Raw genomic sequence first — 16,125 nt, forward strand, 5'->3', positions numbered from 1 at the left:
AGGCTACTAATGACAAAGTGATGGACCCAGAGGCAGTGCCTGGTGAGTCACATCTTACAGTGCCTGGCTACAATCGGGCAGTCTTGGTCCTCAGCACATACCAAGTGACCAAGCCTCTGAAGAACTGAAAACTCCTAAGCTGACTTTTAAAAGAAGACTTTGAAACCATCCTCTCAGGGAAATAATCTAGGTCAGAGAAGCTGCCATGGAGAGGGTGCGAGACTGGGAGTGTGAGCGCTGACAAAGCGGACAGTGCTCTTCCTGATGCCAGCGGCCAGCCCAGTGTGGCGGAGTGGGTGCGACCATTCTGAGCCCTGTGTAATTCTGTCCTCTAACGTGGCTGGTTTGACTCAGCCCTGCTGGGGAGCCACAGTGCATTTCTCATTAGCATTTATGAGCTTCCCAGAAAAATACCAACAAAGGAGACTAAGTCCCTTTGGAGCACACATTTTGCATTTCTTTAGCAAAAATATTGTTTCAACTAAAAGCTCAACCCTTAGAGTTCAGACATGGCCAGGCAGCCCCCACCTCCAATTTTGCTGCTTCAACTTCTTTGGAATGATTTTGGAAATAAGCAAAATTTCAAAGGAGGAGAAAACTCCAGTTCATTCCTACACTTTCCTGACACAGCCTCGTGTTGGCTGTTGAGGAGAGAACTGGAGTTCACGGTGGTTAGTGGAAGAGGCCAGGACCTTGCAGCTGGAGGTATGGGTTCGAGACCAAGTTCTCATGCTCATGAGCTTTGAGGTATGGGGTTCATTTCTCAGTCCCTCAGAGCTTTGCATCCCCTGTCTATAAAATGGGAATGAGGAACACATGACATTCACTGTTTTGTTGCAATAGATACATGGATGGTAGTTGAACCAGAGCATAAAGAAGCATTAGGGGAGAAGAGTGAAACCAAGGATTTCCTTGTGGAAAATGAATCTTCCTTCATCACACTAGGAGATCTCCCTGTGGCATAGATGATGAGAATGTTATATGTATTTTTAATCAGTAGCTGTGTATACCTTGTTTAGTAGGGATTACAGGGCAAGATTAAAGGCCTAGGTATCAGGTACAACTTAACCAGTGCAAGAAATATGTGAAACATACAATCGCCCCCTCTGCCTGATCACCTCCTGCGCATAGAATGTAGAGAGTTGGTGTTCTTCCCACTCACTGGCATTTCATCCTGGGCCATCTCCTTCCTGGAATTCCACTGCTGCCAGTTACCAGAGTCTTCCTAATAAAACCAATTCCAGAAATATGTGTACCAGCAAGGCGCTCAAGCCTTCACCTGGTTCTCTCATCATTTTCCAGTCTCTTCAAAAAGTAGAAGCTATGACCGTCATTTTACACATCAAGAAACTTAGTATCACGTCAAGTAACTAAATCATAGCACCAGATGACTTGGCCTCACATACCAGGATTTGTCATTGTCTCATTGTTTCCTAACTCATCCTAAGACATAGGTAGTCTCTGAGCAAATCTATTTAACCCATAACCCACCTCCAAGACATAGGCCACATTGGCCTTTTACAAAAATCTGGGCCAGTTCTGTCAGCCATATCCTGGCTAAAAGCTGAGCCATTAATATCATATATTACATGTATATATGTAACCTGATTCAGTGCTTTCCATATGCTAGGCATTTACTCCAAAACACTTTGCATGGATAATCTTATTTAATCCTCTCAATAACTGTATGAACTAAGTACTGGTATTCTCCACATTTTAAAGGTATAGGGACCGAGGCACTGCAAGATTTATAATTTATCTAATTCCTGATGCAAGTAAGGTGGTCAGCATTGCAGTCCTGGCACTTGCCCTGAAGTTATCCTCCAACCTTGACCCCTAAGTGCAGCTGATTCCTTGAGGGTTCGCTTACTTAAAAGAATGTGCTTAAGAGCTCCATGAACTCCAAAGTCTATTTGTGTGATGATTATCCATAAACTCAGCCAGATAAGTTTTTTAATTTCCTGAAATGCTATAGACTTGGGTTGAATCTCAAATTATTTGATATTTTGTCCATGATTATTCATTAGTTTCCGAGGTGAATAATTACTTAAAAACAAAACAATTTTGACTATGCAGTGAGCTCAATTTGATTTACTCATAACTAGTAGACACTGCCTGTTCCATACATTTAAGCTAGGAGACATATCAATATTAACTCAATCAACAGTTTTCTTCTGTCATCTATCCCTTCCCAAAATTCTTTATTATCTGTATGTCTGCCTTAGGTAACTAAGGACCTGGCCTTGTTATGTGTATTTCTTGGAATAGTGACTCTCTGACCTGGGCCACATGATATGAGGTGATAGCCCTTGAATAATGCTGATACAAATCATAGGGGGAAGTCCTTAGAGTCTCAAAGACAGCACCCAGGGAAGTGTACTTTGAAAAGGTGTATTAGTTACTTTGCTCCTTGCTGTGACAAAATACATGACAAACAAAACTTCAGGAAGGCAGAGTTTATGTTGGCTCATGGTTTGAGGGTATCCTCCACCGTGATGCTAAAGGCGTGGTAGCAAAGCATGAGGTAGATGTCACATTGCGTCTTCAGTCACGAAGCAGGAAACCAAGTGCTAGTGCCCTGCACCCTTTCTCTTTTGTTTCTTTTTTTTTTCTGTATGGGACCCCAGCCCATGGGATGGTACCACCTACATTTAGGGTGTGTCCTAAATCCATACTGATTAATCCACCCTGGAAAATGCTCTTATACACACACCCAACAGTATGTCTCACCAGTGCCATAAGGATTTATTAATCCTATCAAGATGATAATTGAAATTATCCATCACAGTAAGTCATCCTTGTCCAAATTTTTATCTTCCCTCAAAACAATAACTTCAGCACAGACCTCTAAACCCAAGAGTTGTGTTAAGTACAGATATCTATAGATAGTGTTTTCCTGCTTATTTGTCAAGTTCATCTTAAGCACTTGTTTCCAGTGAAGGTCTTCCAGAAACCCAAAGCTCACCTGCCCAGGCTTGTGGGCTCTTATATTTCATGCTATGAGTGCCCAGCAGACCACCAAACATGGGCAATTGGAGACACTGTACTCAAGAAGCAGAGATTTTAGGTTGGGAATCTTTCTTTCCCAGTATGGCTAAGTATTTTACAGAAATCCAATAAAATCTCCTGATAGCAAATATCTGATCATCCCACTCAAGAGTCAAAAGTGCGTAGTCTTTAGGAAGGTCCAAAATGTGTATGAGTTCTGTGGACATCTGGCTCAGTATGTCAGGTTCCTCTTAGACTTGAGGACAGAACTGGAAAGAGATGAGTAGACAAACAACAGAGACAAAGAAAGTGACAACCTGGGAAGGTTACTAAGGAGGCATGATGTTCTAGTTGTAATTACTCACTTGACTATGGGGATTTCCTCTCCCCTCCTCTCCTCCTTCCTCCCCTCCCCTCCCCTCCTCCTTCCTCTCCCCTCCTCTCTTTCCCTCCCCTTCTATTTCTTCCTATTTTTAAAATTCATACCTGGAGTAAAATTTCAAAAAAAATTAGGAACTAAGACAGAATTTATATGCAGTTCAAATTTCTAGGTTTGCATTCTTTTTAAAAATATTATTCTTATCTTATCTCTATTTCCTGTATGTATGTGAGTCATGCAGTGCCCATGGAGGCCGGAAGAGGGCATTGGAGCTGGAGTTACCGGTGGTTATTAGCTGCCATATCAGTGCTGGGAATTGAACTCAGGTCCTCTGCAAGAGCAACCAGTGCTCTTAAGTGCTGAGCTGTCTCTCTAGCCCTAAACTTACATTCTTATGCAAATCATGCAATGTATTTCTTATTTCTGTTATCCTAACCTTTCCTCCCCTGTCCTTCCTCCCTATTTCACTTCAATCTTCTTTCTTTTCCCTATTCTTTCTTCTCAGAAAGTAATTCAGAAAACCCACATTTACTAAAACTGCCACCTGCCCATCTATTGTCTTATAGATATGTTCCTGAGATGGTGGAAAGGTAGGCCATAGGAAAGGGCTAGATGACACAGACCTCCTTCAAAGGAACATAATCAGGGCAGGTACATTGTACAGGCCATGTTGCCTCTCCAGTGCAGCTAGCTCTGACTGTACTTGATCTTGAGTGTAGTCAGAGCATCATGTTCATGGCCATCATATTTTTCTCACTTCCTGAAAAACAGTCCAGTACTTACTTATGTGAAAGTTTAAGCTTGTGATAGAAGAATCTCTCCTATCTGACCAATAGAAAGGAGACTAGATATCAGCCTAAGAGTTGCAGGAATCCAAGAGCATACATCTTCAGAGGCCATGGAGAGGCTTCGGGATTCTTAAAAGCTTTATTCTTGGGAGGCTTGAAGTTTTCTTTTCTGTTCCAGTGTCTGCTCCTAACCCTACTGGCAGGATATCAAGCTTGTGTGGGGCACACCCTCACAGCACTGTCAGTACCAGTGGAACCACTCTTTGAACCTCTGACAGTGACAAGCATGTGGGTGGCTGAGCTAATCCAACCTGACCTAGGAATTCTAAACGAACCCTCGTTGTCCTTCTCTGTTCTTTCTTGCAGTAATTAGTAATGATAGTAATAAATTGAATTTCAGTCCCTTCCTCTTCATGTTCAATGATAGTCTGGAATCTTACTAGCCATTTGGGTAGAGATCCCATGATCCTTTCTATAACTTTTGGTGGTCTTTTTAGCCCTAGTATATAAAAAAGTTCACTTGCAGATACCTCTTTCTCTCTTTCTGGTCTTAAAATTCAGTGATCCTAAAGTAATGGAGGATATGAATAAGCACATCTGTCTCCATGAATCTCTTCCTAGAGAATCTTAGTTGCAGCATCTGACAGCCCTCTTAGTCTTCACACTGTAGTAAATGTCCTGTGAAGCCACGATTTGCTTACAGCTTTAATTGTACAGTGTTTAGAAGACAGATAAATCTCTCCCATTCTCCCTCCTGCAGTGTGTGCCTGGATTAATCAGATTGTTGGAGGCGTCATCAACATTTTTGTAAGCAACTTGGATTCACAACAGAATGATTCTCTTTCAATGCCAACCTAAACAAATGCCATCGACTCTCATCTCAAAGAATATTGAAAACAGAAGAGTCCCTTTGGGATTCTGATTGGCTTTGTGACTTCCTTGGGGCAAGTATTGGTCTCAGGCTTGTGTTTCCTAGTCATCCAAACCATGGGTGGGCCTTGTCCCACCACATCGTGGTGGCTGTGAGCTCAGAAGACTCAGCATTCCTCAGACAGCAATGATCCAATGCGATGTGATGGCTCACAAAAGGCGCCCAGGGTCAATCTTCCCTTTGATCCTCCTAACAACCCTATGAGCTCAGGGTGATTGGACTTGTCTGATATCACATGCCCAGGAGCTGAACACATAGCATCTGATGCCAGCTTCTACACCACACAATCATCCTGTTTATACCAGAATAAATGCAACATAGGTAAACAAATAAATACTTTGCACAAAATTGTCTGTTGAAGTGTGCCCAGACACTTTGGGTGATCTAGTGGTTTGGGTTATCTTGTGTCCTGTTGTATTTTGTGGCCAACTGAAATCTGAGAGCACTATCTTCATAAACAAAGGAAGGTGATATGGAATAGGGGAAGAAAAGGGGGTCAAAGTTGAGGGGAGTCACATATCACCATTCTTGCTGGTCAACCTTTAGCAAAGCTGTTGTATAGATACCTCCTTTATGATTTAAAAAATAAGCTCAGGCATGGATGAAGTGCTTACTGTATGCTAGGGCTATGCTAGTCCTTTATTTATGTCCATAAAGCAACTTCACAGGCTTCACAGCATTTGCCTTTGTCAGCCCTCTCCTAGAATACCTCTCCAGACATGTCTTCCCACATTTTGGTGAGATCTTTCCTGTTAATTCTGTATGAAGCAATTTATACTCTTGTTTGTTCTCTCTCCTTCCAGTGTGGAAGGGAAGGGGTGTTGGCTGGACTGGGTTGGTGCTGGTCACATGACATTGGCAGGCAAGAAGCAGAGAGTGGACAGGAAGTGAGGTTGGTTTATAACAACCGGACCCCTGCGATCTACTTCCGCTAGTGAGGTTCCCCTCACAAAGGTTTCAAACATTCCCAGACAACTAACTTCACCATCTGGGGACAAAGTGCTCAAAAAGCATGAATCTCTGGGGACATTTCACCATCAAACCATAACACTTTCTCAGCCATACTTTTTATTCTGGCATTCCGGGACACTATAATGCCATGCTCATTTGGTAATCGGTGTTATCTTTTCCTATTTGCTGAATACAAACTTCTTCAGAACAAGTTGGATATTTCTCCTAAGCTGTGGATCTCCAGCACCCAGAACAGTGTCTTGCTGTGTTAATTATCTCATTTTACAAGCAGGGGGAAAAGTGAGGTCCTAGGGCAGCAAATCATGGGTTTCAGTTGATAGCGTGAGATGGAACAAGGTCACAAATCAAGGCAGCCTTCAGTGCTGCCTGGCTTTTCTCCTGCCCGCCCACCCAGGCCTTCCCAGACCAACATAAAAAGACCTAATCCTTGCCATCCTCCTAATAGCACTTTTGCCCTGACCCCACCCCAGGGAGAGGAATCTCTGCCTCTGCCTCATTCCCGTCTCTGTCTAGTTCATCCCACTCTCTTCCTTCCCACCACACTGTTTACACTTGTGGATCTGTGTTGATGCATATCACAGCCTCCTTAGTCATTGTTTAACCATTATACTTTGCAGGGGTAATTTTCCATTCTTCTGTTTATGTTATATTTTTGCTTCTCTCTTGTTTGCTCCTCTTTCTGATTTTCAAGGGTAGTGAAATATATGTTTGGTAACACAAGCAGTAATACAGTTATAATTAAGATGGAAACATGTTGCCAAATGGAGGATTTAGCTGTGATTTATTGAGTTTCATCATGAGAGTGGATTATTTATGAGCCTTCCTAAACAGAGCTTCTGTCTCTACAGGCATGGTGTCTTCTATGGGGAGAGGGAGGTGGACGCACGGGGTACATGTTTAGCAAGTGAAGTTTGAAAGGCTCCTTCAAGGGTGATCCAGAGAGATCCCCCAACATATGTTCTCTTTCCGTGCATCATCTTACTTGGCAAGTCACTCACTGTTCATGGTACCACAGGGGCCAGCATCCTGTGCCACCATGTAAAATCATATTTCTAGCCCACCTTTAGTTTATCTGTTCTTTGATGTGGGTTGTGATATTTGATGTTCTGCCTGGGACTCAGTGCCTTTACTAGGTCCTAGCCACAGCTTGACAGGGATGAATTTGGATGTGACCTTGATCAGTGAACCATTCCTGGCCATCCCAACCTCAGATCCTGGTCCTGTTGTTTGTCTGGATGGGTAGGATCGCTGGTAGTGAGGACATAGTGGAGGGGTGGAAAGAAGAGCATGTATGGGTCCATTTCTGTCTTCAGTGGTGTGTCTCACACTCCTGTGCTGGGCTTAGGGTTGACTACTTTCAGACGGCGTTTTCCAGGCTCCCAGGTCAGCTGTCTCCCAATAGAGTCCAGCCAGGTCAGCTGTCTCCCAATAGAGTCCAGCCAGGGCTGTATTATATCTTACTCCTTTTCCCAACCTTACATGGGTCTCCTGTAGCAGCTGCTGTTTAGTGGATTCCCAATTCTGCCAGGCAGGTATGCGTGCTGCCAGCTCCTGCCTGATGACCCCATCTACTGGGTTCTGATGGCTTCATCTTTTCCTTTGTCCTTGCAGCTGTGTCCTGCTGTTGGTAGCCTCTGGTTAGTCTCATTGTCTTCTGTTCATCTTCTTAACAACTCCATTGCCTAGGAAACTAATTCCCTGTCCTGAAATCCTTCTGTTTGAGTCGCTCAAGTGTGGTTTTCATTCTTTTCAATTGAACCTTGACTGGTGTAGAGAGATCAGTGTTTAGATCTAAATCTGGATAAGCATTTTCTCCAGGCAAGTTTTCGTTAATCATTAAATGATATGGTAAAATAAACAGCAAATGGCTCCTAAGGAAGGTGCATGCTTATGCACATGCATGGGATGGTCTGGAAGCCAGAGTTTAGGCAAAGCCAAATGTCACAAAGTCCCTTAAAATAAAGGGCTTTTAAATTATAACAATGTTCAAGGACAAAAATTAAAAAGAAATCAGTTGATTTTATTATATGATTGGCATCTAATTCAAACTACTCTTTTTTACCTCTAGGCCGTGGCTTAAAGAAACAAGGGGTGGGGGAGAAGGGGAAATAGAGAGAGGAAGAGAGGGAAGAAGGGAGAGGGAAAGAGAGAAGGCAGACAGAGGAGAGAGAGGAAGAGAGAGACAGGGAGAGGACAGAGGGAAAGGGAGGTAGGGAGGAATGCAGACAGAAAGAGGGAAGGAGGGACAGAGGGACAGAGAAAGGGAGAGGGCAGGAAGGAAGGAGAGAAAGAGGGAGGCAGGAAAGGAAGGAGGGAGGGACAGAGGGAGGGAATGTGAGCTCTGGAACCAGCAAACCCTATACAGAAGCCTGGGGTATGAACATTGTGTGCTCCGATGAACTGGGATTGTTCTTTTGAGAAGACGTGAAACATCCTCCCCACTTTCTGCACTTTTAGATCTAACTTCACTGGAAGCAGAAGTTCCAGAGACAGGGAGAGAAGGACAAAGAGTGAGGTGGAGTGGAGGGAATGGCGGATCTTCTCTTGGTGACAGGGAAGTCTTTGTCAGGAAAGATTTTGAGCCCTGGGCACTTTGTTTATGTTCAGGTGCGAAGCTGGTGTGGAAATGAGTTTAGCTTGCCTGTGGGCTTTCACAAATGTGTAGGATGCTCAGCAAATTCAGTATGGAAGCATTTTAGGTAAGCAGATGAGAAAATTATATAAGAAAGGTCAATTTAGTAGGTCAGAGGGTGAATGCAATAAAAAAAAACTGTGTGTGTGCATGTGTGGTGTGTCATTAGTTTAGAGCAGCTGGAGTGATCTCACAGGGCCCCCTGGGCCAGAACAGCCATTCTTCCATGGAGAACATATTTCCCCTAGAAATGTGTACTCAGGTGCAGCTAAAGGGCTTGAGGTCATGGCTGAGGCCCCAGCCAAGACCGTCCCAGGCTGCAATCTCTGCTTCTTCTAGAGTCTGCTGGTTGAGAACCATTCTTCTGAGGCCAGAGCCAGACCATGAGCAAGTCAAACACGCACGAGGACAGGATACGTTATCCTCAGAGACCTTGGCCCAGCAACATCCAGAAGAAGTTGCATGTCTCTTTCCCTCTCCCCTCTTCCATGGCCTCTGAGAGCTTGGATTACAAATTCCTCTGGGACAAATTTTTAAGGAATCTCTTCAGAGAAGCAGAGGAGACAAACCATTCCTGTAACTTCATCCCACCGCCTCTGGTCACCTTAGTGTTCATCTGGTATCTGTTAGGTTAGACCTCTGTAGCCATGAGCAAGAATAGGATGGCAGAAGAAGGGAAAAGAAGAGGACTGTCTTGGTGTGAAGTGCATTATAGATCCTATGTGTAGAAGAGACTGAGAAGATCACATTGACCAGTTTGCTACAGTGACTCCAACAGTCTAGGAGTCCTGAATTTACCAGGTGGTTCAAAGCTCTGGAAGAGATGACTCAGTTTCCTTTGCTCACTGGCACATCCCAACTGAGCCTAGTGTCTGAGATAAGACAGAGAATGGCTGGTGTCCCTCCAGGATTCCAACAATGTAAAGGTCAAGAGTAGAAAAGTACTTATTTGCAAAAACTTTACAAGGCCCCCCAAATGATTGCATCATCCCTGTTCAGAATGGTGAGAAAGCCAGGGAGTAGATATTGAATACTTTTCATGAAGCAACTCTTGGGTTTTACCTAGAGGTTTTCCTGGAGGTACAGAATCAGGACTTTCTCTTTGAGGTCACAGTGGCCTCTAAAGGCATGAAGAGCTCTGTATTTCAAAAAGAATCAGAGAGAGAGAGGGACAGAAGGATTGTATGCAAACTGGAAGCATTTATTCAGGCAAAGGTCAGAGTACAGATTCAAGAAGGAGAAAAGGAGATTGATCTCATGTTCCGGGTTTAAAGGGAGGAAGGGGCTGGGTAGGAACTGAGCAGAATAAGCAGCATAAGTCTGAGCAAGAGAGGGAGAAAGAACCTACTGTGTGCTAGACAGTAGTCAAGGTATGAGCATTTGGGCGTATGGGCCTGGGTGGACAGATATCCTCGTATTTATAGACAAGCCAGAAAGTTGATATTCACATAAAATGTCCTGCTTTTCTTTTACACTATTTGTCATAGTTTTCATGAACTTGGGAGAAAAGGAAACTAGTGATACAGTGGTGATGCCAAGATTGCATCTTCTGGTTGTTCTTCATTCTCCAAGGTTTGGAGAGGCAATTCGACATTCCCCACAGCATCAGTCACAGTGCTGGGCACCGAGAGGGCCCCACACTAGGCTTTTATCGATGAAATTGGTGTGTCTTTTCTTTTAATTTAGGCAAATAGGGAACTGTAAGATTTAGAGTAAGTGAAAATTATCTAAATTATAACTAAATTTTTCTGCTTTCCTCGTCTCTAAGTTTCTCAGACCTCTTTTAGATATCTATTGATACATAACATATTATCCTGAAAGCTATATACTTAAACAACTGACATTTATTATCTCTTACTCCTGTGGGTGAGGAATCTAGACTTGTCTTACCTGATGCCTCTTCTTAAAATTTTCTATGAGATGCAAATAAGATGCCTGCGGGAGCTGAAGAGTCATCTTTAAGAGCCACTCCATCTCCTGCCCACACTATTAGAAGCATTCAGTTCTTTGTGGACTGTTGGATTACAGACCTCCATCCTTCACTGACTGGTGACCAGCATCTCCTTCAGTTCTGTGCCATATGGACATCTCCAAAGGCATCTCCTGTGGTGGAATCTGGCTTTTATGAGAGCAAACAAGAGAAAAGGCAACAACATACAATATACCCACAGCTTTTTTGTAATCTAATTTCAGAGGTCAACTCCATCATTGTTTCTGTATTCTGTATTCCAGGGTCCATCTCACGGTCAAGAGAATGCAATTATATAAGCCACCTGATGATGATGATGACGATGATGATGGTGGTGGTGATGGTGATGATGACAGAACCACTGGGTGATGCCTTGCACCTTCCTTCCTACACATCTCTCAGATTTCCTTTCTGACCTAAAAGAGCTATGAGGCTCTAGGAGTTCTTATTCCTCCCCTTTATAAGGGATAACAAAAAATGTCAGGCATTTAAAACAATCATTCAGCTCACTTCAATATGAAAGAAAAAAATAAGATCAGAGAATCAGTGAATTTTGGAGTGAAAATTTAGAAAGGTTTTGGAGGCTACATGAGAAAGATCATATTCCTAAAAAATGGGTTTTTAGTCAATCAAGCATGGTGTTTTTTCAATCTGGTGTCCAAGTTAGGAGAGTTTGGTGCAATAGTGATCAAGTCTGCAAAATGCAAAGCACAATGTTATCACTGTGGGCAATGGGCAAAACCAAGCAATGTATTGAACCCCTGGTAAACTGAAAGATCTCAATAGGGAATAAGACAGAATGAACATCCAGAGATACAACTTGATGAATCTTAGGGTATGGTTACTGTAAAGGACCAAAAGGCAGGAACAGTGTTGGCTGAGGAGGACACTGACAGCAAGGTCCGGAGTGTCATTTTAGGCAGGAGTGACACCTTCATTTTTGGAGGTCCAAGGGAAAAGCCAAATAGCAGAAAGCTGGCCTCAGAAGTAATGTGATGGGACTGTCAGAACACCCTCTGCTTCTGAGTCTGCTCTAAGGAAGACTCTTCAGAGAAACCAGGAAACAAGCCTGGGAGGAATCCAAGACTTAAGACCAGCTCAGTCAAGAAGCAGGTAAGGCCGGGTGTGGTGGCACATGCCTTTAATCCCAGCACTTGGGAGGCAGAGGCAGGTGGATCTTTGTGAGTTCTAGGCCAGCCTGGTCTACATAGTGAGTTCCAGGACAGCTGGGGCTACAAGGAGACCCTGTCTCAAAAAGACCAAAAAAAAAATAAAATAAACAGGTAAGAATGCATTAGTATTCTCTCCACCTCCTGCTCTGCTGTGGCTCAGGGACCATTGTGGAAGACGGGGTGGAAAGACGGTAAGAGCCAAGGTTGGTGCATGAACATAAGGAAACAGAGGATTTCAGGTCTCTGGGAACTTGTTCATATAAACTTGCAACAATGGTGACAGCATGCACAAGATCCATGCCGACTTAATCAGACAAAAATCCAGCATAGAACTGGGGAAATGGGCAGCAGGTCCCAATCCTAACCTACTAGCTATTAGCAACTGACTGCTGCCGGGTGAGGGAGAGTAGATCTTTAAGGGAGTGACTCTAGATAGGCTGACTAGACTCCAGTGGATGAACATGTACTGAGGGACATCTGGGTACAAATGCTTGACCAGATGGGACTTAGCATATATGATAGAATGCATGAAATCCTGTGGGGGGAGATATAGGGGGCACGAATGGGGGAGGGGGTCTAAGTTTGATATGAAATGCACAAAAGCTCAATAAAAATATTTTTAAAAGAGAAAAGAAATAGGTAAGAACTTGGTTATTGGGGACCAGGAGCTCGTCATCTAATAGCAAGAGAACAAGAATAAACCAAGAGCTCCCCAGTGCCAGAAACCAGGACTGGTCTCTGGGTTTGGCCTGGGGCTGAGACTACTGCTTGAGGTCAGGCAGTTTCACTTGCCAGGAGTAGAGTAATGTGGGAACCTAGAGCCAGGCTGGATGTTAAACCCAGCGACCCTGTGACCACTTGCACTCAGTTCCCTCTAATACCTCATGGGAAAATCTGACAAACGCTATTCAGAGCGGCAATTAGGTTTTGTGATTTTCTCCCCCCAACTGGACATGGTCATGAAATTGGGGGCTTGGCTTCCAAGCCTTTGTTGCTCTTCCCCCTGATACAGAGCAGGGTGAGAAAAAGGACACACTAGACAGAGCAACCTTGGATTTCTACAGCCTTGGGAAGATGTGATGGGGGTGGTGGGGATGAGTGTGATCCACACCACATTCTCTACCTCTTTACACTCTACTCTCCCAGCCTGGGAATAGTCTTCCCTGCTCTGCCAAGCCACATTCTCCACAGGACTCAAACATTTAACTCTCCTTTGGGCTTTTCTAAGGATCTCCCCCAATCTCTTTTCCTCATCTTCCCTTACCTCCTCCACATCACCCACACAGCTCCCTCCCCAACCCCAGCACCCCCATTCTCATCTTGCTGGGACTCATGCTGTTTCTGATAATGGATGGTATTTTCTTCTAGTGTTTTCCCAACCTATTTTTCCTTTCCATCTTCTGCTACCACGGGATGGAAATACCCCTCTGGGCAGAGCATGGTTTCTCCTTCATAAATAAAGTTTCAGTTCTTTCTACAGTAACAGTCTAATGGACTTTCAGGTGGAAATGGAAAAAAAAATCCCCCAACCCAAAGTGCTTTTCAGAGTCCCTTCGATCTGTCTGATTTGTGTTAGAGCTGGGGGTACGCATGTCTCTGCAGTTTTGTCTCATTGACTATTCTCTGCCTTCCCCAACATTTGTGCTTAATCAAAATGATTTCATTAAGAGCCACTTACAGGTGGGAATTGGAGCACAAACCTTTCCATTTCTTGCAGACACTAGCATAGCATAGCACTCTCCACATGCTGAAGAAGTCCTTGCTGAACCAAATGGAATTTTCCTGAAGTGAATGTTTTATGTCTATCTTTAGAACTGGACTTTCATGATAAAACAATCAGGAGATTTGGCTGAATTTTCCATTATTTAACTGGCTATGTTAGGGTCATGTAGAAACAACCTTTTAGAACATAATGACCTTTAAAAAGTGTGTCTCTGAGGTCAGGCTTGATCTCTAGGCCATGGGCAGACTTGTTTACATTATGCATTTTGTTCTGCTCCTCTCAAGGAGGAGGGGAGATTCTGGGGACAGTATGACTCCAGTTATCTGAAATGTTGAATTATGAAAACTTTTTCAAATTTACCTTTTACAAATTAAATGATTTTTTTTTCTATAATGACTTTTTTTTCCCTATAATTTCTAGGAAGGCTCAGGGATGCTTGAAGAACACCACCACACATCTTCAAAATCTTTCCTGAGATTCAGCCGATCTGATGATGGAAACAGAAGAACTAAGTCCTGGGGGTTCCTGCTAACTCTGAGTGCACACGGCTCTTCTAGCTCATGGCCTGCTTTGTTTATTAAAGCTTATCTTGGGAAAGTGGAGGCTGCAGGGATAGAGCTGAGTTACCAGCATTGCCACCCTGTGGTCTCTTGTCCCACCTGAGGGCCTTTCTGCCTCATGTGAGCATGGCACTTCATCCTGCTGTTTGAGTTGGCTTTACCCTGCTCCATGATCTCAGTTCCTTGTTTTCATTCTCCATTGTGTGTGATCATCTCCATCCTCTAGCAAGACTGTTTTTCTGACCTAAACAATCATCCAGAGAACCTTGGTAGTAAGACCTTTGAATCATTACTTGTTTTTATAATTATATATTTCTCACCCTCAATGCTTGAAGACATCAAATAATAGTTGAAGTTAGTACAAAGGGGGGCAGGGAGCAAGACTAACAACAACAAACTTTGCTTCTCTGGGTAGAAACATGCAATTTTGCTAAAAGAGAATAAGAAAAGATGGCTTAAATTTGGAGAAAAGTTAGAATAAGGACATGAGAGCAGATGAACTACTTTAACATCCTTTTCAAGGGCTTTCAGAGTAGTTTATTATGCTCACTGAGTAAGTTAGGTTGTGAGGTCAGGTACAGCAAAGGCCTTTAGTATGGAGTTTCATACTCAGGGTCCTTATGGTGGTAATAGCACCTCCAAAAACATTGCTTGCCTTGATGTCTTGGAGGTGAGCTAGCACTTTAGAAAACAAGCTTTTTTGTTGAACTGGCCTTTTGAAATGTTGACTCAGAACTAAGGTTTCTTATATGTTCTTGGACGCAATGACATTAAGCAAGATGATGGAAAAAGAGTGTGAGGGATGATACGGTGGAACTTCAGTTACTGCCATGATGGAATCTTCAGAATCAGCTGGGCAATGGCTCTGCTCAGAGCTCTAGGACTTGCCATGTTCCACATCAGACATCTGTTTTCTTTGCCTCCTGCAAGCATTTCCCTAATTTTTCTGGATTAATACCCTTACTTTGAGAAATGGTTCTTTTCCTGGTCTTGGAACTTAAAAGGTCCAGGTGATATCACATGATCCAGATCTCACCAGGTAGCCCATCTCAAACTTGAGTCTATTCTAATTGACTTAGAGATCAGAAAAATATTCAAATATGTTGGAGTTTTGATGAAATAACAATGACTCTTGATTATATCATTAATGTACCTGAGTCCAGCCACACCTGACCTTTGCAGTTACCCAGTAAATCTCTTTATTCATTTAAATAAGTTTGTGTTGGTTTTCCATCCTTTACAACTAACAGAGCAACCTGTGTTCACATTAAATGCGGGTCAGTGAGACAGTCTATTCCTTCCATCAGGCTGGTCCTTTGCCTAATATCGGATTGAGCAGATAGTAAGTGCCCCACCAGTAGGATGCATAAAAGGGCAAATGATCAAGAAGCAGAAAATATAGTGGCTAATAGTTGAACTATAATTTTCTTGATTCCCTTGACTTTGTTCTGGCGGCAGCCTAGGAAATGGAGTCCAGATCCTTCTAAACCCTGATTTAATTGCCTTTGAGGGAGAGTTCCAGATATTACATGATCCCCTGTGGGTTTAAAGGAGGGTGGGTGGTCCCTAGAAATTCTATGTGGGAATTCCCTTTGAGAATTGGTTTCAGAATGTACAGCCAAATAGACAATTGAATTAGAGAAGGCCACCAGTTTTTTTCTGACTGCTGCTGAAGACACTGGATGGAAGCAATTCATACCAGAACATTTTTATTACCATCTTTTGGAGGCTAAGTTTACACCATGACCAATGATCTCTGGGTTGGGATAAACGGGTGGCTTTGTCTGTGATTTTTTCTTTCTTTTTTGATATGCTACACATTTTAAGTTGTAGCATTGTTGCAAACCTGTTGGAACATACCTTCCCTAGAGGACATGGCGTTGAACTCTGAATGAGCACAGCTTAGGAGGTCCTTCAACCTAAAGGACTGGCCATGCTGCCATGTTACAAAGGTCCTCTCTAAGTCTGAGTGCTTCCATAAGCTGTTCAAAGGTCCAACTGTTTTTTAGTT

At 43.2% G+C, this 16,125-nt stretch overlaps 1 protein-coding gene across 2 annotated transcripts in view; it reads left to right on the forward strand.

The window, feature by feature from the left end:
* LOC115068913 overlaps nt 1-15,295 on the forward strand; it is an 86,299-nt gene extending 71,004 nt beyond the window's left edge. The window contains exon 6 of one of the 2 annotated variants that reach the window (XM_029560045.1): nt 13,975-15,295. In XM_029560045.1, the coding sequence (XP_029415905.1) occupies nt 13,975-14,217 (243 nt within the window). In that variant the 3' untranslated portion in view covers nt 14,218-15,295. Of the gene's footprint in view, nt 1-4,915; nt 5,323-13,974 lie in introns of those variants that run through there. The other variant, XM_029560047.1, reaches the window with a different exon arrangement.
* The last annotated feature ends 830 nt before the right edge of the window (nt 15,296-16,125 follow it).

Source organism: Nannospalax galili, unplaced genomic scaffold, assembly GCF_000622305.1.
Source record: "Nannospalax galili isolate Female #2095 unplaced genomic scaffold, S.galili_v1.0 scaffold127, whole genome shotgun sequence".
In the NCBI taxonomy this organism is placed as follows: Eukaryota; Metazoa; Chordata; class Mammalia; order Rodentia; family Spalacidae; genus Nannospalax; species Nannospalax galili.